Here is a 24,098-nt window from a genome sequence, read left to right on the forward strand (position 1 = left end):
GGCTACATAGAGCCGATGCAAATTATTCCCCAAGTCATCCCTCAAGGGTTTGCTTTTCAGACTCCACATTAGATTTGGCCACCTCATCGGTACCGATCTCTCAGACCTCAGCGTCAACCTTGGCCACATTGGCATCAATCTCCGGCACCCTAACATCAGTCGCCTTGCACTGAGGACTACCCTCCCTCTCATCCTCCAAAGTATACCCAATGAAAAGGGAAGACAAGGAATTAAGACGTAGTGAAAGACATCTTACCAAAGAAAAAAAAAAAAAGAAATTTTGGACACCTAAGATATCAAGCAAGGGACGTCATCCAAACACCAAGGCATAAACTTTTCTCAAATGGCAAAGTAAAATGACTCGTCTATCCCCTTTTTATAAAGGCAACCAATAGTTCAGATCAAACCAGGTCAACGACACCGATTTGACGCCACACTTCGCACACGTGACCTCAAAAAGATGAAATGACATGTCTGCGGACCCACCTTAGAAATGGCACGAGCGTTGAACCGACTGGTTCACCCAACAAATTGGCCTTACTCTAGGCTACTCAACTCAAAGAAATTAAAGTTCCTCAGTCGAGGACCACAAAACTCTTCCACACTTAGTCGTGGTCAAGCACTACACTTTTCGACTTCAGAACTGGAGGAGTGGTGTTTAGATTATGATTGAACTAGCCAAGGATGCCAGGTGGCAACCTCCACAACCATCTTCTCTCTCAAGCCACGTTGACATCACATATGACGGAAGAGTACGGTTAAGGAGTGTCCTGCATGGACAAGGAAGCGGACTCCACCGAGAAAGAGGAAACCTCCCAAAGACCTCGTTAGACGATTTCATCCCAACAACCCCGAGAGCATTATTCATCTTAAACACGGATACCCAACTATAAATATGTATTCCCCGCTCGAGGTAAAGAATCTTTTAGAAAAATACTCTTTAAAAGTTAACATTATTTCAACCTACTCGGTCCGACCACTTCTTTCTCTACCCAACTGACTTGAGTATCAGAATACCTACCGATTTATCGGGCCTTTGACCCATCTCCCGATTGCTAATCAAAATGTACGAATTCATCCTTTCACCACGACCTCGTCGAATTAAGAAGATTCTGATTGTGCCCTCAGGAACACTTCGCATCGGACATGAGAAGGGAAGCGGAAATTCAGGGAAGACGAATCGCCCGGTGCTCTTATGCCATATAAATTTCGTATGGAGTAAAGAAATTGAATTGATTGTGTTAACCGATCAAGAGAATCTACAAATACAAGGTGAGAGTACTGCCAAGTCCCAACTCACTTAAAGCAATTTGCAGTAATAAATTGTCTACGTGGAATAACAAGAATGTACAAGTGGTTTATTCTCTGGTTTTGATTTTTGAAGTCCTGTGCATGGATGAAGCCTTGATAACAGTCTAAGGCCATGTTTTGAAAATTTACAGAACAGTCAAGGGCACTTTTGTCCTTGACTGTTGAAGCCTGAAGGACTCGTAAGTCAAAGAAAAGATTTTATCAGGTTTTGCTGCGCTTATTTTCCTCTTTATTCCGTTTGTCGGAGAGAAAAGTCCCGCCCAAGACTCTGCAGTTGTCTGCTTGTCGTGATTCATGGTAATCAACACGGTGGTTTCTCAGTGAGTAGGGATGATATTTCACTAATCTCAGAAGCCCATCAAGCTATCCGATCATTTGAGCTTGTCCATGGCTGACACGATGACCCAAGCTCAAGAAGCCTCTACCTCCACTCATCCATGGAATTATGACGTCTTCATGAGTTTCAGAGGTGAATACACCAACAGGAACTTCATCGATCGACTGTACGCCGCCTTGGTCAAAAGGGGAATCCACACCTTGAGAGACAACAACGAAGATGAACTCGAGAGAGGAAGACAGGCTCCATCAGAGCCGATGAGAATAATTCAAGAATCAAGGGTTGCGGTCATAGTTTTCTCAAGAAATTACGCTTCTTCCAGTTGGTGCCTGGACAAACTTGTGAGAATTCTAGAATGTAGGAGAACAATTGGGCAATTGGTTCTGCCTGTTTTCTATGATGTCGATCCGTCTGATGTCCGGAAGCAATGTGGGGATTTTGCAGAAGCATTTAAAAGACACGAAGAGGAATGTTTTGGGGATGTGTGGATGATGGAGAAGGTGCAGAGGTGGAGGACAGCTCTCACCGAAGTTGCGAATTTGTCGGGGTGGGATCTACGAAATGTTGCCTATAGGTAATCAAGTTCCCTTTTGCTTTTAACAAAATTCAACTACTCTTGTTTCAGGAGTTCTTTTTTGTTCCTTTTTCTGTGGTAGAGAAAAGAGGATTGTAGTAGTTGTTGGTATAGATTGATTTGTTTCTATTGGTGTAGATTTTTGAGATGGGAATACTTTGCCTTGAAAATAAAATTTTGTCGCCTTTAAAAAGCAAAAATCTTTTCTTATTTTTTTATGTTATTTAATTATTGTTTAGATTTTTGAGATGGGTGATGTTTATTCTTTAATTGATTATTGCTAGTAATAATCATCCAATATCCATCGGTACAACTTTTATCAAGTTATTATCAGACACATTATTGAGCAAAAAAACAGCATATTTCTACAAGTAGAATCTGATAGGTGCTGGTCCTGCTGGAAGACCAGATACAATGTGATCCAATTATTATTCAGGCACTAATGAGTAGAGCCAAACTGCATTCAATTATTGATAGAGTCTAGCCAAACTTTCTTGGTACAATGATAAAATCTTTGGCTGACAAGCGTGAGAGCGGAGCTTCAAATCTGAGACAGAGAGCAGCCACTTCATTCTAAAAATTCCAGAGGATAGGTCCATATCGAGACTCTTCCCAAGACCACATATAGGCGGGACCAGCATTGGCCAACAGACCATCACATTGGTAGTGTGAAGGAATCCGAATCAATATCTAATATGAAAACAACTAGAAACTAGCAATAATCAATTAAAGAATAAATATCACCTATCTCAAAAATCTATGAACTGTTGCATATAGATTTTGTTCTTCGTTTGACATGTATTCAATGTACCGGAATTATTTTAGTTACATAAGTTTTCGTCTTGAACTGATTCTGTAGGTTATTATCCTGCATGTATATGTTTGAGGACACAACCAAAATTTAAGCATAAAAAAAATTATATTGTAGCTGGTAATCTCTTTATGGCTTGTTACAAACGATTACATATTTATTTTGCTTATATTTTTCCCATTGTTTTTTCTTGGATCACTTTTGGCAGGAATCAGTCAAAGTTTATACAGGGAATTGTTGAAGGGGTATTAACAAAATTAAACAATAAACTGTTGGATGTCACTACCTACCTAGTTGGAATGGATTCCCGTATGGGTGATGTTTATTCATTGTTGAATGTTTATTCAAGTGATGTTCGTATTATAGGGATTTGTGGTATGGGTGGAATAGGCAAGACAACAATTGCAAAGGCTGTCTATAATATAACCTTCCGCAGATTTAATGGTAGATGCTTTCTTCAACATGTTAGAGAAGTATCAGAACAACCCAATGGTTTAGTTTGCTTACAAGAGCAACTTCTTTCTGGTGTATTAATGGAAAAGGACTTAAAGGTAATCAATATTTCTGAAGGAATTAATCAGATCAAAGAAAGACTTTCCAATAAACAGGTTCTTATTGTTCTTGATGATGTGGATCAATTAGACCAAATAAATGTATTAGCTAGGGAGCGTGAGTGGTTTGGTTCAGGAAGTAGAATCATCATAACAACTAGAGATGAGCATTTGTTATATGAGCTTGAAGTGGATGAAATATATAAAGCTACAGAATTAACTGAAGATGAGTCTATTGAGCTCTTCAGTTGGCATGCCTTTAGAAAATACCATCCAATAGAAGGTTATGTGGACCTCACAAACAATCTAGTACGCCATGTTGGAGGAATTCCTTTAGCTCTTGAGGTTTTGGGTTCTTTTCTGCATGACAAAAGAAGTATACCTGAATGGACAAGTGCCTTAGAGAAACTGGAAAAAATTCCTCCCAATCAAATTCAGAAGAAGCTAAGGATAAGTTTTGATGCACTAAATCATCAAGAGAAAAATATATTCCTAGATATTGCATGCTTCTTTATTGGAATGGACAAAGACATTGTAACTATAATATTGGATGGTTGTGAATTTCCCTCAGAATTTGGAATTGGTATTCTCGTTCGAAGGTCACTCATGACAGTCAATGAAAAGAATGAAGTGAGAATGCATGATCTACTTCGGGACATGGGGAGGGAAATTGTTCGTGAAGAATCCCCAAAGGAGCCTGGAAGAAGAAGCAGACTGTGGTTCCATAAGGATATTTTCGGTGTACTGACAAAACAAAGGGTAAGTGCTAATACATGAATCATTTTTTACTCTTTGAAGTTCGATGTACTGACAAAACAAAGACCTGAACACTAAGAGTTTCCCTAAAATCTGGATCTTTAAAGTCTGAGACAACAATTATTACTATAGAATTAAAAGAATGTGACGTGTAACCTAGATTATGTGGACAACTCTGTCCATTGTGTACATTTCATTCTTTGTTTCTTAGGTTTTGGCACACCAGCTTATTGATGTTGTTTGTTATTAGGGAACAAATGCAGTTGAAGGCATTGTCCTAGAAAACTCATCTGGATTTATTGATGCATATATGAGCACTGAAGCATTTGCAATGATGCACAAGCTAAGACTGCTCCAGCTCAACTATGTACACTTAAGTGGGGGTTTTGAGCATCTTCCTAGGGAGTTAAGATGGCTTTGCTGGCATGGGTTCCCTTTGAATTTTCTACCCATGGATTTTTATCCGGAAAATCTTGTTGCTCTTGACTTGCAACATAGCAAGCTAAAACAACTTTGGAAGGAAACCAAGGTAAAATACTTATATTTGTGATTTTCTTCTTTGAACCAATTACCTCTTTCATAAATTAATCTACTACATTTTTTTTTCTACTTGCAGTTGCTTGCAAGACTGAAAATCCTTAATCTCAGTCATTGCCAATACCTAACCAAAACCCCAGATTTCTCTGGACTCCCAAATCTTGAGAGGTTAATACTTGAAGGCTGTGTTGATTTAATTGAGGTTCACCATTCCATTGGACTTCTGGAGAAACTTGTTTTCTTGAATCTAGAAAACTGTAGAAACCTTAGGAATCTTCCAAGTAGCTTTTGTAAATTAAGGTCTCTTGAAAACCTTAATCTCTGTGGCTGCTCGAAACTAGGAAAGTTTTCATTCAACTCATGGTATTCATTCTTCAACTGTTGGGGATCACCAAGAAGAAGCCATGATTTCAACCCTGTAGTATCAGGTTTATGCTCCTTGACAATGCTAGATCTCACATACTGCAATTTGCGAGAAGGTGCAATTCCCAGTGACATTGGCAGCCTGTCTTCATTGCAATGGTTGTATTTAGCAGGAAACAATTTTTGCAGCCTACCAGCTAGCATAAGTTGTCTTTCTCATCTTCAAAGCCTTAGAATGGAGAATTGCACCAGACTAAAATCATTGCCCGAGCTTCCATCAAGTTTGGCTCTCTTGTACATAGATGGTTGCACATCAATGGAGAGATTATCAAATCTTGAAAGGTTAACCTCATTGTTAGTGTTAAGTCTACGCAAAAACAATTTCTACAACCTACCTGATGGAATTAGTCGACTCTCTCAGCTCGAAATCCTTAGGTTGGAGAATTGCAAGAATCTCCAATCGCTCCCAGAGCTACCATCAAGTTTAGGGGCCTTGTATGCAGATGGTTGCATATCAATGAAAAGATTATCAAATCTATCCAACTTGCAGAACTTATCAGCCTTGCTCCTTAACAACTGCAGCAGGCTTGTTGACATTCAGGGCCTAGAGAGGTTGGAATCTATACAACGTATTCACATGGATAGATGCAACAGTCTGTCAAATACTTTCAAGAATACTCTCCTGCAGGTCTGTCTCTCTCTATCTCTCTCTAGATCTCTCAATATATGTATTGTTAAAGATCACGATTAAATTTTCATGGAACAGGTACTACAAGAACGTGGGAAGTTTGACATTTTTCTTTATGGGAACGAGGTTCCAGATTGGTTTGATCATCAAAAAATGGGATCTGTCATATCTTTTGAGGTGCCCACACTTCTGGATCGTAAGATCCAGGGGTTGACCATATGTGCTATTTTTGCCACAGAGAGAAAGGCAGATGAATTTGCATTTCTTGCTTATGCTAAGATTAGTGATAAAACAAAAGGTCTTGAATGGAGATACTCACCAAAGTTCCATCAGGTTCCAAAAATAACACATCAACCTCTCATGTGGGTGGGCCATAGAAGACATAGTAAGTTTGGGAATTGTTTGGAAAGTGGGGATCAAGTAGAGGTTTCAATAGAAACACATTCAATAAAAACTGCACTGCTGGTGAAGAAATGTGGGGTTCATCTAGTATACGAGCCAAACGACATGGAATCCCAAACAGATGGCCAAGCATTGTTCCATGGCACCACTTTTTTAAAACATTTCACTGTTAATGGAGATGGATCTGAATTGGCATTACTTGACATGGAGACCAATAAGGCAAGCCTTAATGGCAGCGTGTCAGGATCAAGTGATGATGACTGGTGCACTGATGGCATGGTGGGTCTTGAAGAAAATAGTGGATGGGACTAAAATATTTATTTGGGCCAGAGTTATTAGACAATTCTATTTTCATTTTTTGAGGGTAAGTGCTGTAATTTGTTCATATAAGTTTAATGATGGATGAGATAAAATTCCCCTTCTGAAAATAAAATACTGTAAACTAAGATTTAAAAACATAAAATGAAAACATAATCAAGGAATTCCAAGTGTATTTCTATCTAAACATTTCTTTATATTGTTCAATTGCCAAGTAAATAAATGCTCAACTTTTTTTCTATCTAATATAAAAAAGCCATCCTTTAGTTAGATATATGGGGTGTGCCCAATCTGTCAAAGTCCAGTATCTAATTCTGTTCACCTATAGGACGAGTCAAAATTACATGTAAAGATTAATAATTACATCCTTTCTCTATAAAGAGTCTGAATTCTCATGCCCTTGATCAAGTCAATTCCTACCTTTAGAAGGAATTTTTATGACCGGAAGCTGCAGCAATCAATGACTTGCTATCTCTGCTGCACAATCAGCAACTTATCTTGCTGGCGCAGGACTCTAGGAAGTAGAAATAGTCCAAATCAGGTTTGTTTTCAGTTAGCTCATTCTATCATAGTTTATTGGAGGAGAAAGACAGATCTTTCATCACCATCAAAAATCATTTTTTTTGCATGGGAGTCAACCTGCTATATATTGAATGCTCTCTTTGTTTTGGGGAAGTTGAGTCATTGAATCACCTGCTCTGGTTTCGCACTTTCTCTTGTAAAGTGTGGCACCATTTCAGTAAAGCCGTTCCCGTTTATAGATGTTCTCCTGCTTTGGTGAAGGATTTATTTTCTGGTTGGCGAGTTCAGGAGATGTCGAAGTGAAGCAAAGTATGCTGGGCAGTTATGTGAGCTATCTGGAATGAAAGGACTAGCAGGATTTTTTAACAGAAGTTTAGTCTGGATGAGGTGGTTATTAACTCTGCAGTGGACATGATAAAAAATTGGGCATGTTATTCTGCAGTGGACATGATAAAAAATTGGGCATCTATTCTATCATGTTTAAGTGGAGATGATCTATGAATACCCTTTTTTAGAAAATAGATTTTTTTGGGGGTCTTTAATGGTTTGAATAATGTACCTAAACTCTGTATACAAGCCACATGTATATTTACTTTTTCAGTTAATACAATACTAGCGGAGGGGGCCCTGTGTTGCAAGGGCTTGCTCGTAAACTATCAGGCTCGAGCTCGAGCTCAGCTCGGGTCAAAAGCTCGGAAGTTTGAGTTTGGCTACCTTTGATTGTAGGTCTTTCAAGCAGTTGAGGTGTCAAGCCGAGGTTCCAAGCCCAGGTCTCCCTCAATTGTTGAGGTGCCAAACCGAGGTCTCCCTCAACTCCTAAAGTGTCGAGCTGAGGTTTACCTAACAGGCGAGGTGTCGAGTTAAGGTCTCCCTTAGTTGACAAGGTGTCAAGCTGAGGTCTCCCTTAGTTGTCGAGGTGTTGAGTTGAGATCTCCCTCAGTGACCGAGGTGTCAAGCCGAGATCTCCCTTAGTGGTCAAGGTGTCGTCTAGCTCGAGCTCGATTCGAATTAGAGACTTGAGATTGAGCTCAAAAGTTCAAGCTTGTCTCGGCTCGAACTCGACTACCTTTGATTGTAGGTCCCCTAACAGTCGAGATGCCGAGCTGAGGTCTCCCTCAGTTGGAGAGAGAGTGGCATTCTTGTAATTTATGAGAGAGAGATGACAGCAGAGAAAGAGATGACATTCTTGTAATTTTAAGAAAGAGAGATAGAGAGAGAGAGAGAGTGGCATTCTTGTAGAAAAAAAGCAAAAGAGAGAGAGAGTTGGTAGAGAGTGGCATTCTTCTAATTTCTAAGAAAAAAGGCAAAAAAATACTGTTAGATTCCATTTCCCTCATCCTCAATCCTTAAAGGCAAAAAAATACTATTATATTCAATTTCGTTCATCCTCGGGCCTTCTTATGTACACATTTCCCTCATCCTTACTAGTCGAGGTGTCGTCAAGCTTTAACTCGATTCGAATTAGAGACTTAAGCTTGAGCTCAAAAGTTTGAGCTCGGTTCGACTCAAACTCAACTACCTTTGATTGCAGGTTCCCTAGTAGTCGCGAGATGCCAAGCTAAGGTCTTCCTCAATTGGAGACAGAATGGCATTCTTGTAATTTAAAAGGAGAGAGAGAGAGAGAGAGAGAGATGGGATTCTTATAATTTATAAGAAAAAGAGAGAAAGAAACTTGGTAGGAGAGAGAATGGCATTCTTGTAATTTGAAAGAAAAAGAGAGAGAGAGAGAGAGAGAGAGAGAGAGAGAGAGAGAGAGTTGGTAGGAGAGAGAGTGGCATTCTTGTAATTTGAAAGAAAAAAAAAAACAAAAGAGAAAGAGTTGGTAGAGAGTAGCATTCTTGTAATTTCTATGAAAAACAGGCAAAAAAATATTGTTACATTCTAATGAAGCCAAAAATGGTCCCACCAATAGATGAAGCACAAAATCTGTTTACTCCCTCTGATTTGATGAGGTGGCTCGGATCAGGTTTAGCCTACGGTGCGAGTTGAGATACAGTGCTGAGCTCGGGGTCCGAGCTGAGAGCTGAAAAGGAAGAGAGGTTAGAGACCCTAGGTATATTTTACCCAGGGGACACTCTATTGCTTAAGTTAGTGAATGATCTTTTTGTGTGAGAGAATATGGGAGAGTGAGAGTTTATGTGCACATACCTTTTTGAGTGGCCCTAGGGTATTTTTATATCTACCTGAGGTTCAGATGTTGTCTGGTAATATCTCTGAGTTTTACGGAGCAATTTTCTAAATCCTAGGGTGTGCTGGTCAGTTATTTGCTAGATCCATGCGGCGGTTATAGGTTGCTTGCTGGTCGGGGGTGGTCAACTCGGTAGATCGTTTTTCTGTTTTGCGGTTATAGAGCTTGTGGGGGCATTGTTTGCGGGGCTGTTTCGAGCAAGCTGGTGGCTGACGGAGGGTCGAGCTCGCCCTAGTTCAATCGCGTACTTGATGCTAACTGCCACGTGTTACTCTAGCGAGTTGTTCTATTGCATCAGACATTGTAGGTCGAGCTCGCTCTAGCTCGGTTTCGTACCTGATATTAACTGTTGTATGTCAAGTCGGTGAACTACATTGCTAAGTGGGACGTTGTGTCACTGACAACATCCACGTGTCCATCATCGAGTGGGTTGACCAAAATGCCCCCCATCAATAGCCTCCCACTCTCGAGTTCGCTTATTTAGCAAATGAAGAGAGTAAGGTTTTTTTTTTTGGAGGGGGCGGTTTGGGTTTACCTCTTTTGTCTACAGGTTCAACCGGTCTGGTTCAGCTTTATTTGGTTTGGCGCTTATAGTAAGTCTCACTTTGGTGGGCTTTTAAAATTTAAACAGTGCGTGCCTCCTTCGATTTCCGTAATTGGCACAAAAATGCACACCTTTTTCAAATTTTTCTCTTGGCGCACCGTTGAATTCGGCGCGCGTGTTAGCTGTTAGTAGCCTATCAGTCACAGGCGCCGCTGAAATGTGGGAGACGTGCTCCTGTCTTTTTCAAATCTGGGTAGCTAATTCTTCTAGGTGAGCTTTTAAATAAGGGGGCCCTCGAGGTACCCACTTTGTCTTTGGACTTTTCAGTGTGAGGTAAAGGTTTGGAGTTTTCTGCTGAGGCGAGCTCTGTTTCTCGTGGGCAAGTTGTGTTTTCCTTCTGTCAGTCCGGCGGCGGTTGTTTCCAAGTCCCTTCCAGCATCTCCTCTGGTGAGTATTTCACTTCCAACATGTCGCATAGTTTTGTAGAGGATAGGGTTCACTGTACCAGGTCAGGGGAGGAGTCTAGCTCCTCCAATGAAAATTCCTTTGAGGTTTTCTATGATGGGGCGATGGTGGGTAGGCGGGAGGAGGTCGAGGCTACGACGACTTTCTTTGGGGGAATCGAGTTGTCAGGGGATGAGTTGGTAGGGATATGTCATAGATACGAGATCCTAGATAAGTACCAATGGGTTATGCCTAGTCCTGGTCGTTATCCTTGGGAGCATGGTCCAAAGGGTTTATATGTCTATGAAAAGTCTTTGGCGGCTGGCCTTCGTTTTCCCCTTCATCCCTTCATCATTGCTGTCCTGATGCGCTATCGGGTGTCCCTGGGCCATCTCACGCCCAATGGGGTTAAGGTGCTTGTTGGGTTAATCAGTTTGCTCCATCATCGTGGTTTCCCCCTGAGCATTGAGGCCTTCTCGGGTTTAGTGCATATGAAGCAAGTTTCGGGTCCCTTCTGTTTTTATCTCCCCTTTTGTAGTGGGAAGAAAATGTTTAACTTCCCAAACAAGGTTAGGAATTGAAGGAATCGTTTCTTTTTTCTTGAGAAGGCAGGTGGTTGGGGCTGTAGTACCGCTTGGTATAGCTGTCCTCAAAATGTTCTTGAGTGCAAGGATGACAAGCTGTGGATTGTTGTTCAGCGGCTCATCCAAGAACTTGTTAAAATTGAGGATTTTCTGGCCAAGCCGATGCTTGTGCAAGCAGGCCTGAGCCAGATAGGTGGGTCAAATGCCTAACCACTTATTGTACATTCAGTTCAGGTCGCTTGTCTGTTTATACTTTCCCCTTGTTTTGATAACTGGTGTTTTTTCATTTTTCTAGGTATGGCGAGCTTGACCTCCATGATGTTTGCTGAGCGGAGATCTGCCCGCAAGAAGCACCGAGCTAAGTATAGGCTGTCGCAGGGTGCTTCCTCTTTCGGAACTCCCCGTTCATTGTTGACCTGGAAGGTGAGGGGGACCCGATGCTTGTTTAGCCAGATTTTACTATCCCTGAACCTACATGGGAGGTGGGCCCATATTTTTCTGACATTCCTCCTTTTACTCCTTGCGTTCTAGATGTTAAGGTGATTGATCAACTGGGTGATGCTCGGGTGTTACTTCAGATTGGTAGGGGGATACTCCTTCCGGTGGACATGCAGTAGATTGTTGAGATGGACCTTGCGGATGTTGGAGCCCCGATGACCCAATGTATTATGCAGGTGCACTCCCCCCTTATCTTTTTCTTTTTTTTTTTACCTTGGTTTTTTTTTTTTTTTTTGTAGGCGATCTCTTACTTCCAGGCCATGTTGGATCGTGCCTATTTCTGTCAACGCCGAGGTGTAGAAGCTTAGGTTGGACTCAGAGGGGGAGCGTGTAGAGCGTCAATGTTTGCAGCGTGAGCTGTCCAAGGCGAGGTCGAGGTGTTCTCAGAAGGAGTGTCCAGGAGCTGAGCGAGCTAGGACGGAAGCGGTGGCTTCTTACCCGAAGTCTACTAAGTATGAAAACCAGCGGGCGCTGGATGGTGTCCCTTCAATGAAGAAGGGCTTCAAGTTGTGCCACCGCTATCTCAAGTCTCTCTACCCTGATGTTGATGTCAACTCCATCACTTCTTGGAGAGTACCGCCTGAACTCGTCACCCAAGTGGATGAAGAGATGCTAACCTTGGAGGAGGAGGAGGAAGACGACGAAGAGGAGCTCGATGGGGGAGAGGGCAAGGAGGCTTATGACGGTGCTAACAATGACGAGTAGCCTACTTCTCAGCTCGGCCGAGGGATTTGTTGTGATGTCTGGTGGTTTTTCTCTGTTGTTTCCGAGGGCTTTTCGTGCTCCTGTTAAAATTTGGGGGGCCTTCATGCTCCTTATTTGTCCAAATTAAAGAACTCTCTCTCTCTTTTTTTTTTTTTGAAGTAAAGAAATCTTGTTTTTCCCGTTATTTCATGTGTGCCTATTTTGCGCCATTCAATTACATCATATCATTTTGAGTTCTTATGCTGCCTACCGAGCTATCTTTTGGTACGGGCAAGCTATCTAAATCCTTGTTCATGCGTTGTATCGTTGTAAATTGTCTATGTTCTAGGCCCGAGGAACATTTTTCCCTTCAAGTGTCTCGAGCTCATATGCATTTCCATCAAAAACTTTAGAAACCCTGTAGGGTCCTTTCCAATTCGGACCGAGCTTCCCCACTCTAGGCTCAGGTACCATGGTTTTTTTAAGTACTAGGTTACAGATCCTGAAATTTTGTTTCCCAACTAGCATTATAATATTGTGCGACACGTTGTTGGTACGCGATAATCCAAATGTATGCGAGTTCTCTCGTTTCTTCTAGTAGGTTGAGGTTAGCTTGTGACTCTTCCTTATTTGTTCTTTCGGCGTACGCTTTAGATCGCAGGGTTGGAATTTCTTATTCTATTGGTATTACAGCTTCAGTCCCGAAAGTCAGGTTAAAGGGTGTGCCACTGATGTGAATCTTTGTTCTATTCTCATTTATTCGTACCAGCCTTGGAATTTAATGTCTTCAAACTATTTTCCATTGTCGGATATTAGCACTCTTGGCAGGCCGATCCTGTACACTATGTTTCGCTAGAAAAAATTTTGGATGTTGCGAGTTGTTATTGTCACTAGTCGTTCGACTTTCACCCACTGAGTGAAATAATCCACAGCTACTACCAAAAGATTTTTTTTGTCCCTTGGCCGGTGGGAAGGGCCCCAATAGATCTATGCCCCACTACGCAAATGGCCATGGGCTGGTCAAGTATCTCAAGTCGGCAATAAGTTGATGTAAGATGTTTGCATGCCGTTGGCACTGATCACAGCGCTGGACCAACTCGGCTACGTCTTCTTTCATGGTGGGCCAGTAGTATCATTGTCGTAGAGCTTTTTGGGTGAGAGCCCCTACCCTTTAGGTGTCCTCCATAGAGGCCCTCGTGAATTTCTCGTAAAACTTGATTTGCCTCATCTTGCCTTAGGCATCGTAAGTAGGGCATCATGAAGGATATTCTGTAGAGTAGCTCGCCTACTATCATGTAGCGAGTTGCCTGTCTCTCTACTCGGCGAGGCATTTCTTTCTGTTGGTAGCACTCCGTGTTTCAGGTAATTATAGAGTGGGTCAATCCAACTTGGCCCAGTGGTAGTGATATTGGCAACTTCCTCACCCACTTTTTCTATCGAGGGTCGTGGTAGTTCTTCGATGTAGATGGTCTGTTTTGTTGAATCCAACATGCTCGCTAATTTGGAGAGGGCATCAGCCTCTGTATTCCTCGATCTCGGGATTTGTTGGAGATACCATGACTTGAAAACTGGTAGGAGTTCTTTGACTTTGGCGAGGTATGCCACCATGGAGGAGTCTTGAGCCTCGTAATTCCCATTTACCTGGTTTACTATGAGCAGTGAGTCATTGCATATCACTACGTGTTTGGCTCCTACTTCTTTTGTTAATGCCAAATATGCTAATAGGGCTTCGTATTCAGTTTCATTATTTGATGCTTGGAATAAAAACCGGAGCGCATATTTCAGCTTTGTTCTACAGGGTTCATATAGTATTAACCCAGTTCTGCTTCCGCCCCGATGAGATGAGCCGTCCACGTGAAGTATCCATGGCTCCTCGTCCCAGTTCGCTTTCTCGCGTGGTGGGGGTGTCGTGCTAGATAAAGCTTCTTGGCGATGGCGAGCTGAAGGTACACTCAGCAATAAAATCTACCAGGACCTGTGCTTTGATCGCTGTGTGCAGTTCAAACCATATATCATATTCACTGAGCTCAATTGCCCATTTGGTGAGTCTTCCCGAGATCTCAGGCTTCAGGAGAATTTGCTTCAGTAGTTGGTCTGTTAGCACCACTATGGAGTGTGCTTGGAAGTAGGGTCTCAACTTCTGGGCGGCTAATAGTAAGGCGAAGGCGAGCTTCTCAATGTTTGGATACCTTGTTTTGGCGGCCTAGAGTACTTTGCTAACATAATATACAGGTAGTTGTGTCTTGTCTACCTCTCTGACAAGGACTGAGCTAATTACTTCATCACTTGTAGAGAGGTAGAGTCTGAGCTCATCTCCAACCTCTGGCCTGGTCAGCAGAGGGGGTGAGCTAAGGTATTGCTTCAGTTCGTCGAAGGCAAGCTGACATTCCTCTGTCCACTCGAAGTCTTGGTTCTTTTTTATGGCCTTAAAGAAGGGGAGACACCTCCCAGCTGATTTGGACATAAACTGGTTCAGGGCGGCTATTCGCCCTATTAGTCTTTGGGTTTTCTTAACTGTCTTGGGTGGTCTCATATCTAAGATCGCTTGAATTTTTTCCGGGCTAGCCTCTATGCCTTGTTGGTTGACGATGTAGCCTAGGAATTTTCCTGAGATCACATCGAAAGCACACTTGTTTGGGTTTAATTTTAGGTTGTGTTTTCGCAAAACTTTAAATACAATATTTAAATCAAAAGCTAATTCTTTTGAAAACAGAGTCATTACAACCATATCATCGACATAACATTCTACTTTATTACCAATTAACTTGGGAAAAACACAATTCAGTAATCATTGGTAGGTCGCTCCAGTATTCTTTAAACTGAATGGCATGACTTTGTAACAATACAGGCCTGTCTCAGTAGTAAATACGGTCTTCTCTCGATCTTCATGGTCCATCAAGATCTGATTGTATCCCAAATAAGCATTCATGAAGCTAAGCAATTTGAATCCTAAGGTCGTGTCCACCAAGCGGTCTATGTTGGGTAAGGGGAAACTGTCTTTTGGGCAAGCGCGGTTTAGGTCCGTAAAATCTATACACATTCACCACTTGTTGTTTGCTTTTTTCACTAAGACTGGGTTCGCTACCCAGCTCGGGTACTGTACCTCTTCTATGAAGTTTGCAGCTAATAGTTTCCCTACTTCTTCATTTACTATGTCCCACCTTTCTGAGGCAAGGTTTTTTTTTCTTTGCCAGACTGATCTAACTATAGGGTCCACATTAAGTTTATGAGTTATTAGTTTAGGGCCAATTCCAGGCATTTCAATTGCCAACTAGGCGAAAAAATCTAGATTTTTTAATAAAAAACTTACCAATTCGGATCGTTGGGGATCTTTTAGTTGAGCTCCTATTTGTAGCACTTTCTCTAGGTCAGTTTTGGAGACTTGTATTGCTACTATGTCTTCGGTCGGGCGAGCTCTTTCCTCAATGTTTTCTGGTGGTGGGTCTAGGTCAATATCAACTATCATCTTCCCTTTAGCTTTCAACGAGGCCACGTAGCACTTTCGAGATTCTAGCTGATCACCACGTAGTACTCCTATCCCGATGTCTGTTGGAAATTTTAATGCTAAGTGGTATGTGGATACTATAGCTTGCAATGCATGTAGAATTGGTCGTCCCAAGATCACATTATAAGGCGATGATGCTGCTACTACTAAGAAATCATGTTTCAAGCGAACTGTATGGGGTGGGGAGTCGGCTTCAATCGGTAACCAAACTTTTCCAATGGGGCGAACTACTTCCCCATTGAATCCTACTAGAGGTATATTAGCAGGTTACAAGTCGGCTTTACTCAACTCCATTTTCCTTAAGGCCTTGGCAAATAAGATGTTAGCCGAGCTACCTGAAACTACCAAAATCCTTTGTAACTTTGAAATCATTGATTAGCAATTTTACCACCAGTGCATCATCATGAGGGTATTAGATCTCTCGCATGTCATCATTTGTAAAATAAATGACATTTTCCATTCTAGGATGTTTGTGGGGCTGGTCATTCTCCTGTTCCAGCTCATGTATCGTGTTTTTTTCAGCAGATGAGGTGCATCTTGCTATAATGGAGCCTCTTGTGATTACATTGATCAGTCCTCTAACCTGCTTCTCTAGGGTCTGTGGGGTTTTGGCTGGTGGTTCCTACTGCCTATTGTTATGTGGTGCTTCCTTATTGGCTTCTGTTCCTTGGGTTCGCTCATCCTTGATGAAGTGTTTCAAGTAGCCTCATTTGATAAGGTCATCGATTTCAATTTTTAGGTTCCAACAGTTCTCAGTGTCACGCCCATAGTCTTTGTGGAAATGACAACACTTGTTCAGATTCCTGGTGTTGGGGTTTCCCCTCATCTTGGGAGGCCATTTCACGTAATTATTTGATTGGATATGCATGAGAATCTCCTTTCTACAAGCATTCAACAGTGTAAATATCCTGATGTATGCAAGAGGTGTTTCCGGTCGTTGTCCTACTTTTCTGTTTGGCGACCTGCTTTTTTGACGTGGCGAGCTGTTGTGCCTTCTCCTTGGGGATTTGCTTTTATGAGGTGATCTACTCCTTCGCTTGGTTCGACTGTTGCTTGCTTCTTCATCTGTTCATTTCCTTTTTCCTGTAATTTCAGTCTCCCCACCTACTGCTTCTTCCGCCCTAATGTATTCGTGGGCGACGGTGAAGAATTTTTCCATGGTAGCCAGAGGGTGGAGTTCTAGCTCCCATTTCAACTTTTTGTGCCTAATGCCTTTCTTGGCTACTATCAACTATACAGAGGGATCCAAATTAGGGATCTGCAACATTTCAATGTTGAAACGTCGAATGTATTCCCCAAGTGGTTCATTGGATTTTTGGACTATGTTGAACAGGAACATAGCTGATTTAGAATGCGGCGTGCTTGTAATGAATTGGTTGATGAAGAGTTAGGCGAACTGGTCCCAATTTTTTATGGATCCTATATCCAATCCCGAATACCATAACCAAGCTTCTTTCAAAGTGGTGGGGAATGCTATGCACATACTAGCATCATTAACTCCGTGAAGGAGCATTAAAGCTTGAAAGTTGTTAACATGCTCAACCGGATTCGACTTCCCTCGGTAAGATTCCAAGGTAGGTGCCCAGAAGTTTTTAGGTCATGAAGCTCTGAGGATTTTCGGCACAAACCGGGTTTCCCTAGTTAGATCAGGTTGATCAAATAAGGAGATTATTCTCCCTATTGCCGTGCTGCCTTCTCTTGGTTGTGTTTCACCCCCTACCCAGGCGAGCCGTGTCTTTCTTCCTACACGATGCTTTTTCTTTCTTCTGGTAAGCTCGACAGAGCTTGCCGCGTTAGATTTAGTAGGGGCCTCCACCTGGCTCTCTGCTGGTCCTTGTTCGTTCGGTGCCACAACACCTTCTTACTTTGGAACATGGATATGGTTGTGCATTCGAGATTGAGGCAAACCTTCTTGATTCTGGCGGTTGGACGAGGGGGGCTGCTGATTATCGTAAGGCTAGTTGCCCCTGGGTGTCAGTAGTTTGTTCATTGCCGAGCGCCAAGGTTGACTTTGCTGCTGAGATTGTTGATGGAATTGTTGCGATTGCTGATAGAATTGTTGTTGGGCCTACTGCTGGTGTGGCTGCTAGGATTGCTGTTGTTGTTGTCCAGTGATAAATACGAACCGATTTTCCCACGACCGCATTTGTTCAGTCATGTTATTGACGCATCATACCAAGTCATCAAACTGTCGCATATCCACTACTGCATGAGGTGTCGTTGATTCTATGGATGGGGGAGGTATATTCACATTCTCTGCTTGTGGTAGTGGAACGTTGATTTGATCGATGGTGATGGTCGGGATTTGGCCATTGATGTTATTGGAGGGATTTCTTGAAAGTGCCATCTAGAGAGTTTTTTCTAAGTAAGATGGGAGAGATAAAAAGATGAATAAAAGGGAACACAGGCTTTTTGCTGTATTTTCCCACAGACGGCGGCAATTGCTGAAGCCAAAAATGGTCCCACCAATAGATGAAGCACATAATCTGTTCACTCCCTCTGATATGATGAGGTGGCTCGGATTAGGTTCAGCCTGCGGTGCGAGTTGAGCTACATTGCCGAGCTGAGAGCTAAAAAGGAAGAGAGGTTAGAGCACCCGGGTATATTTTACCCAGGGGAACACTTCAATGCTTAAGTTAGTGAATGATCCTTTTATGTGAGAGAATATGAGAGAGTGAGAGTTTATGTGTGCATTCCTTTTTGAGTGGCCCTGAGGTCTTTTTATATCTACTTGAGGTTCAGATGCTGTCTGGTAATATCTCTAAGTCTTGTACGAAGCTGTTTCCTAAATCTTGGGGTGTACTGGTCAGTTATTTGCTAGATCCATGTGGTGGTTACAGGTCGCTTGCTAGTTTGGGGGCGGTCAACTTGGTGGACCATTTTTCTGTGTTGCGGTTATAGCGCTTGTGCGAGCGTTGTCTACGGGGCTGTTTTGGGTGAGCTGGTGGCTGATAGAGGGTCGAGCTCGCCCTAGCTCGGCCGCATACCTGATGCTGACTGCCATGTGTTACTCCAGCGAGCTGCTCTGTTGCATCAGACGTTGTAGGCCAAGCTCACTGTAGCTCGGTTTCGTACCTGATATTGATTGCTGTATGTCGAGCCAGGAAACTGCCTTGCTGAGTGGGACGCTATCACTGACAGTGTCCACATATCCATCATTGAGTGGGTTGACCAAAATACCTCCCATCAGATTCTATTTCCCTTATCCCCAGACCTGCTTACATACACATTTCAGCTTAACATATTTATATAGATATAGATATACATTACCTTTTTTCTTTATTCCCCCATATGGTTGTGACATACCGGTACCACATGGCTTCCAAGTTGGGCAATGACATGTTCGTACATTGGAGTTGGTACTGATCATAGGAAATTGTTTAGATTCAATTAAGGGCCCGTTTGATTCACAGGAATAGGGTCTAGAATTGGAATCGGAATGGGCCATTCCCATTCCAACTGTTTGGTTGGGCATAATTGGAATCCAATTCCCATTCCTATGGAATGGCATTCCCCCATTTGCATGAGGGAATGGCTATTCTCTCTCTCCCCTTGGGAATGAAATTCCACTCCAACTGATTTTAATTTCTAATTTGATTCATGTCTGAATCAAACAAACTATAAGAATATACCATTTTGATTCCAATTTCAACTGTAAATCAAACTTAGGACAATGTATTTGTTAGAACACGATACCAGAATTACAAATACAATAGACAGATTGGCTAAGTTTGTTTGCAGTGTGAATTTCACTTGCCTGCTGGTGTGTGAATGAACGAGAGTGCTAATAGGAGGTTTTTATTTTAGAGTGAGGTAGGATTTAAAGATGATGTGATTCATATTTTATATGAGAGATGATTGAAAGTGATACAAATTTTATATCAGGCAGAGTGCAAATTATTATCACAAACAAAATGCAAAGCTGAACTTTTTTGGGGTAGGTGAATTGGCTACAACAGCAATGGGGTAGCCCCTCCCCCAAAACTGAACAGGGTGCAAAAGTTTGTATCCGGCTTAAATTTGTCCTGAAAACAAACTGAGCCATTGGAATTTTGAATTCTGGATGAATGCCATGAATTCAACCTTACGATAATTGAAAAAAAAAAAAAAAAATTGGTCGTTCCTAAAAGCAACCTGTCGCAAGCCTTGATAGGGTCGAATTGATTCGGGTTTCAGTCGATTTGCCCTTGTTAACAATGGCTCTATTTACTATTTCAGTCTTCAATAGAAAAAAGAGTATCTGATTCTCTTCTCTTTTTTCTTTGGCAATGATAGAGAATCTGATTCAGTTACGAAAATTTTCCGACCCTGGTTTTCTGCTAAATTAACAGCAGCAAGGTTTTTGAAAACGAACCGGAAACAGAACCGGTCAGGGGACTAGTTTCCGGTTAAGTGGTTCAATCGTCTGGGTCAAACGGTTCGACCTGTGACATCATAAATAAATTATATATATATATATATATATATTTATAAATAATAAAAAATAGTATAAAATAAATAAAATACAAAAAAATACAGTAAAATACAAAAAATATAACTATCTAAATAAAAATTAATACAGTGCAAAATATATTAAAATATAAAAATAAAATACAGAAAAATTTTAAAAAATACAAAAAATACACAAAAAAATCCAAAAAATACAGAAAAATAAATAGAAAAATCAAACCATAAAACTTAAACAGTAAATCTCTCTCTCTCTCTCTCTCTCTCATTGGATGGTGGAGTAGCTATGACTAACCACTGTGAATCCTCCATCTATTTCGTCTAAAGCAAGAAATAGAGCAGCCTTTGCTATAAGGGCAGGATTTAACACAGTGCCTTTCAAGTTGCAGGCCAATGGGTAGCGACTCCGAACGAGGAGATACAGTTGACCCTAATGCCATGAGCCCCCAGCTCACTACAGGCTGACCGGACCAGCCCCACCAATGTGTGCTTAGAAGTGGTGTATGTACGAGGAGCAGAGCCACCCAAGGCCGCTGCCACAGTTTCAGTGCAAACGATCGAGCCACATATCTTTCTCTCCACCATAGCCCGATCTGCATGCTTAATCGTCAATGCCACCCCTCGCACATTGGTGAGAATGGTGCTGTTGAACTCTTCTATATACATCTCTAGAATGATGCTTAGAGGACCCAAGATCCCTGTTAATTGTCGCAGGTGATTGCCACTGCAAGTGGCTGCAACTGTTACTGCCACTAGAAACCCTCACCCACCATTGCAAAATCACCGCTACAAACTCACTGGTCGCCGCTGCAAACTTGGTCACAGGCAAGCTAGTCGTCCGCCACTGCAAGTGCTAGCCACCGCAAGGCCTGCCAACTCTTACTACTGCCTACAAGTGTTGCCCGCTGCCTGAAAGTTCGTTGTCTTCAGTCAGTGTATTTCGCTGTCAAACGCCGGAGGTGCTGGCCACTGCAGGTGGTCGGTTGGGTGTGAGGATTGAGAGGAGGGAACTCGGGAAACCCTAAAGCTAAAGGGACTAAACATTCGACTAGGTTGGGGAGAAGGTATTTTATTTTTTGTTTTTTGTTTAAAACATTGAAAATAAAAACAGTAACCCGTGAACTGCTGCCCGAGTCGAACAGTTTAGCAGTCCGACTGCCCGAGTCAGTGGTTTTCTGACTTTTTCAATGGTTTTTAGAAATTTCCAGTTTTTAATAAAACCAGACCCGGGACTGACCAATTACTGGTTTTTCCAGTTCGACCATCTGGTCTGGTCTGGTTTTGAAAACCATGAACACCAATAATACAAGTTTGCAACTAGCTTTGTTGCCAAACGAGGTTGAAATGAAATATGAATAGGGGCATCTGCAAAATAATAAAACGCACTAGCAATCAGATCTAACCACCAAACCACAAGCGGATGATCCTTTGGCATATCTTTTCCCTTTATGGGGGGTCTACAGTGCTACACAAGGGGGTAGCCTGTCCCCAACACGAAAACCGATTTGAAAAATGATATTGCTTTGGGCATTGGTTTCTAGACTAATGCTTTCACTTTCACCTTCTGATTCGAACAGATGATCTTGTGATGGTTTGAAAATTTGAAAAATAAAAATTGACCCAAAAACTGTTCATCGTGTCAAAGGTTTAACGGTTCAATTATTCGGATCAGCAGTTTACTAATCAAATTAACGGTTTTTGAAAAAATTCCAGGTCAAGTGTAAAATCAAACTGAACAGGTGACTGGTCTAGCACCGGGTCAACCACAATTTTAAAACCTTAGCATAATCACCCCACAACCATACTAGTAAAAGGATTTGGTCCCGAGTCTTTGTTTGTAAGTAGACGAAAAAATTTATCGAGCCACCAAGTGTTCTGATCGTGTACGATCTGGATGTTCCTAGATGTATGGCAGCTCGGATGTCTGTTGGCAAGTGGATTGTTCGAACTGTAAGACAAATGGATCAGAGAACCCAAGGTTGCTAACCCGATGAGGTCATTAGTACTTAGTAAATAGATGCAAGCTGGAAATCAGTACAGTAGAGAGCTATAATGCACTTAATCGCGCATACCTTTCGCTATGGAGTGAGTGCCCTTATATAGTTGAGTTGCCGTGGTCCTCACAAAGCCTTTCCAAGATCTTTGGGCTGAACAAGTAGGAGTCCATTCCACACCGATAGGTGGATAACGTGCTAATTGATAGTGCTTATCGTGTTCATCCGATTCGGGCGAGATGCAGATAACGCCTATAGTTCTACGATTTGACCCTGAAAGACTCAAAGACAATAGGCGAGCTTCTAGGATCTGTTACGTGTCACCTCAGCATATGTGGGTACCGAGGTGCCTCGGATTTGGTGCCCCCTGAGGTGGCGGGCACCCAAGGTCTCCCGATCTACTGATTTGGCACCCAATGCTGAGTCGTCGTCTAGATGGCAGGTTGCATCCACATGTCCTCTGTTCATCAAGTTGGGTCAAATCATCTCTCATCAATTTCCCCACACTCCTCATGGACGTGTCGCGACCCGGTGCGAGGAGTTCATGTTGAGCCGAGGTGGATTTAGCTTTGGCCGATTTGGCGGTTTGATCTCAGTGACTCATCCGGTTCGACCAAGAAACCAGACCACGTATCAGGAATGCACGAACTTCACGCAAATTATCAACCCTGCGGACGTCAAAAAACGCGCTCAAGTTATTTAGACCTCGAAAGGAGTGCAATAGGTTTTCATGGGAGTCGTCGAATTACGTTGATCTTGCCCATCCAAAATCGACTACAGTGGCTATAAATAGGGGCTATGGGGTCCCCATTTTCTTCACCGTGTTTTGTGTGTTCGTGTTCTAAGCTCGTGTGTCCACTTCTAGGTCGGTGTCACCTGTTCTTGTTCTTCGAAGTCATCTCTCTTCTCTTCGGCTTAGGTAAGCCTCCTTCGTTCCTACTTATTTTCCTTTGATTACAATGTCAAGTGTCAGTACTGGTAGTCTGTTGGATGCCAACAAGTCAAGTGGGACTGAGGTGGACTCCTCGGGCCAAGAAGTAGAGTCTGGTCCTGTCGAGGTGGGCACCTCGGCACAAGGTTCCGAGCCCAGCCCGCCCGTGGTGGATTCCCAAACAAAAGAGCGGGAAGACTCTAGGAAGGAAGCCTTGAGCTCCCATAGTTCTCGGAGGCCGGGGATAGGCTGGTTTGGTCCTTCCATGATGATTGTAGAGAGATTACAAACACTAGATGAACACTATAAGTTCCTCGAGGACCACGGCTGGTGTATCCCTTTGAAGGGATATCCTTGGGACCATGATCCTGACGAGGTCGTGGTGTTCGAGGAAAACATGGTAGCCGGGCTGCACTTTTCGCTCCACCTGTTCATCGTGGAGATTCTTCAATTTTTTTTAACATAACCATAGGTCAGCTTCACCCGAACTCAGTTCGCTCTATAGTAGGTACCATCTCCCTGTTTCACCACTTCGGCAAACCTTTGACCATGGACACCTTTAGCTTGATCTGTTCTATTAAGAAGAACTCTGCTAGTCTTCCATCCTCTGAACACTGTAGTTACTACTTGACCCCCCGACCTAGGTACAAGATCCTCTACAGTCTCCCCAACAAAGTCCCGACCTAGAAGAGACGCTACTTTATCGTTACTATGGTTGGGGGTCTCCGTTTCCCACGCACTGGAGAACGACCATTAGTGACCTAAATGTCAAGTTAGACAAGGACATGAGAGAACAGTTTCATGCCTGGGCGAAGCTCAGGTTGAAAATGGATGACTTCCTAGCTGAGGAGAAGTTGGTTAATGCAAGGCCAAGTCTAGGTAGGTCTCCACTTTGGTTCCACACACTTAGACTTTTTCCTTTCTCGTCGATTTCTTTGCTAAGTTTGTGCCTGTGTTGCAGGTACCATGGCAGATATCCCTGTCTCCAAGCTTTTTACCAATATGAAGAAGAGAAAAAAAAGAAAGGCGTCATGTACTAAACCCCAAGCTGTTGAGCCTGTCACCAATCCCACCGCACCTACAGCCCCGAGGAGGAAAGAGGATGCGCCC

The 24,098-nt window shown here is 42.5% G+C and overlaps 1 protein-coding gene across 3 annotated transcripts; it reads left to right on the forward strand.

The window, feature by feature from the left end:
* Window positions 1-1,221: 1,221 nt before the first annotated feature.
* On the forward strand, window positions 1,222-12,312 carry LOC148844144 (TMV resistance protein N-like). Of its 3 annotated transcripts, none has more exons than XR_016102987.1 (6): window positions 1,222-2,222; window positions 3,242-4,343; window positions 4,591-4,869; window positions 4,957-5,928; window positions 11,226-11,412; window positions 11,509-12,312. XR_016102987.1 is itself a non-coding variant. In XM_088956894.1 (5 exons), exons 1-5 carry the CDS (start codon window positions 1,699-1,701, stop codon window positions 6,640-6,642), a joined length of 3,513 nt encoding a protein of 1,170 aa, XP_088813020.1. In that variant the 5' UTR covers window positions 1,222-1,698; the 3' UTR covers window positions 6,643-6,835. The 3 variants fall into 3 exon arrangements, 1 of the variants encoding a protein (XP_088813020.1); XR_016102986.1 differs by having other exon boundaries at window positions 11,226-11,353; window positions 11,462-12,312; XM_088956894.1 differs by lacking the exons at window positions 11,226-11,412; window positions 11,509-12,312 and adding an exon at window positions 6,007-6,835.
* Window positions 12,313-24,098: the final 11,786 nt, after the last annotated feature.

The sequence above is a fragment of the Nelumbo lutea genome, chromosome 8, assembly GCF_056320005.1.
Source record: "Nelumbo lutea isolate HS-2025 chromosome 8, American lotus-T2T, whole genome shotgun sequence".
In the NCBI taxonomy this organism is placed as follows: Eukaryota; Viridiplantae; Streptophyta; class Magnoliopsida; order Proteales; family Nelumbonaceae; genus Nelumbo; species Nelumbo lutea.

Bases quoted from the DNA above. Each gene is read 5' to 3' on its own strand.
- LOC148844144 (XM_088956894.1), top strand. From the start codon at position 1,699: ATGGCTGACACGATGACCCAAGCTCAAGAAGCCTCTACCTCCACTCAT. The intron at 4,870-4,956 runs GTAAAATACTTA...TTCTACTTGCAG, and splicing joins AACTTTGGAAGGAAACCAAG to TTGCTTGCAAGACTGAAAAT. The intron at 5,929-6,006 runs GTCTGTCTCTCT...TTCATGGAACAG, and splicing joins TCAAGAATACTCTCCTGCAG to GTACTACAAGAACGTGGGAA.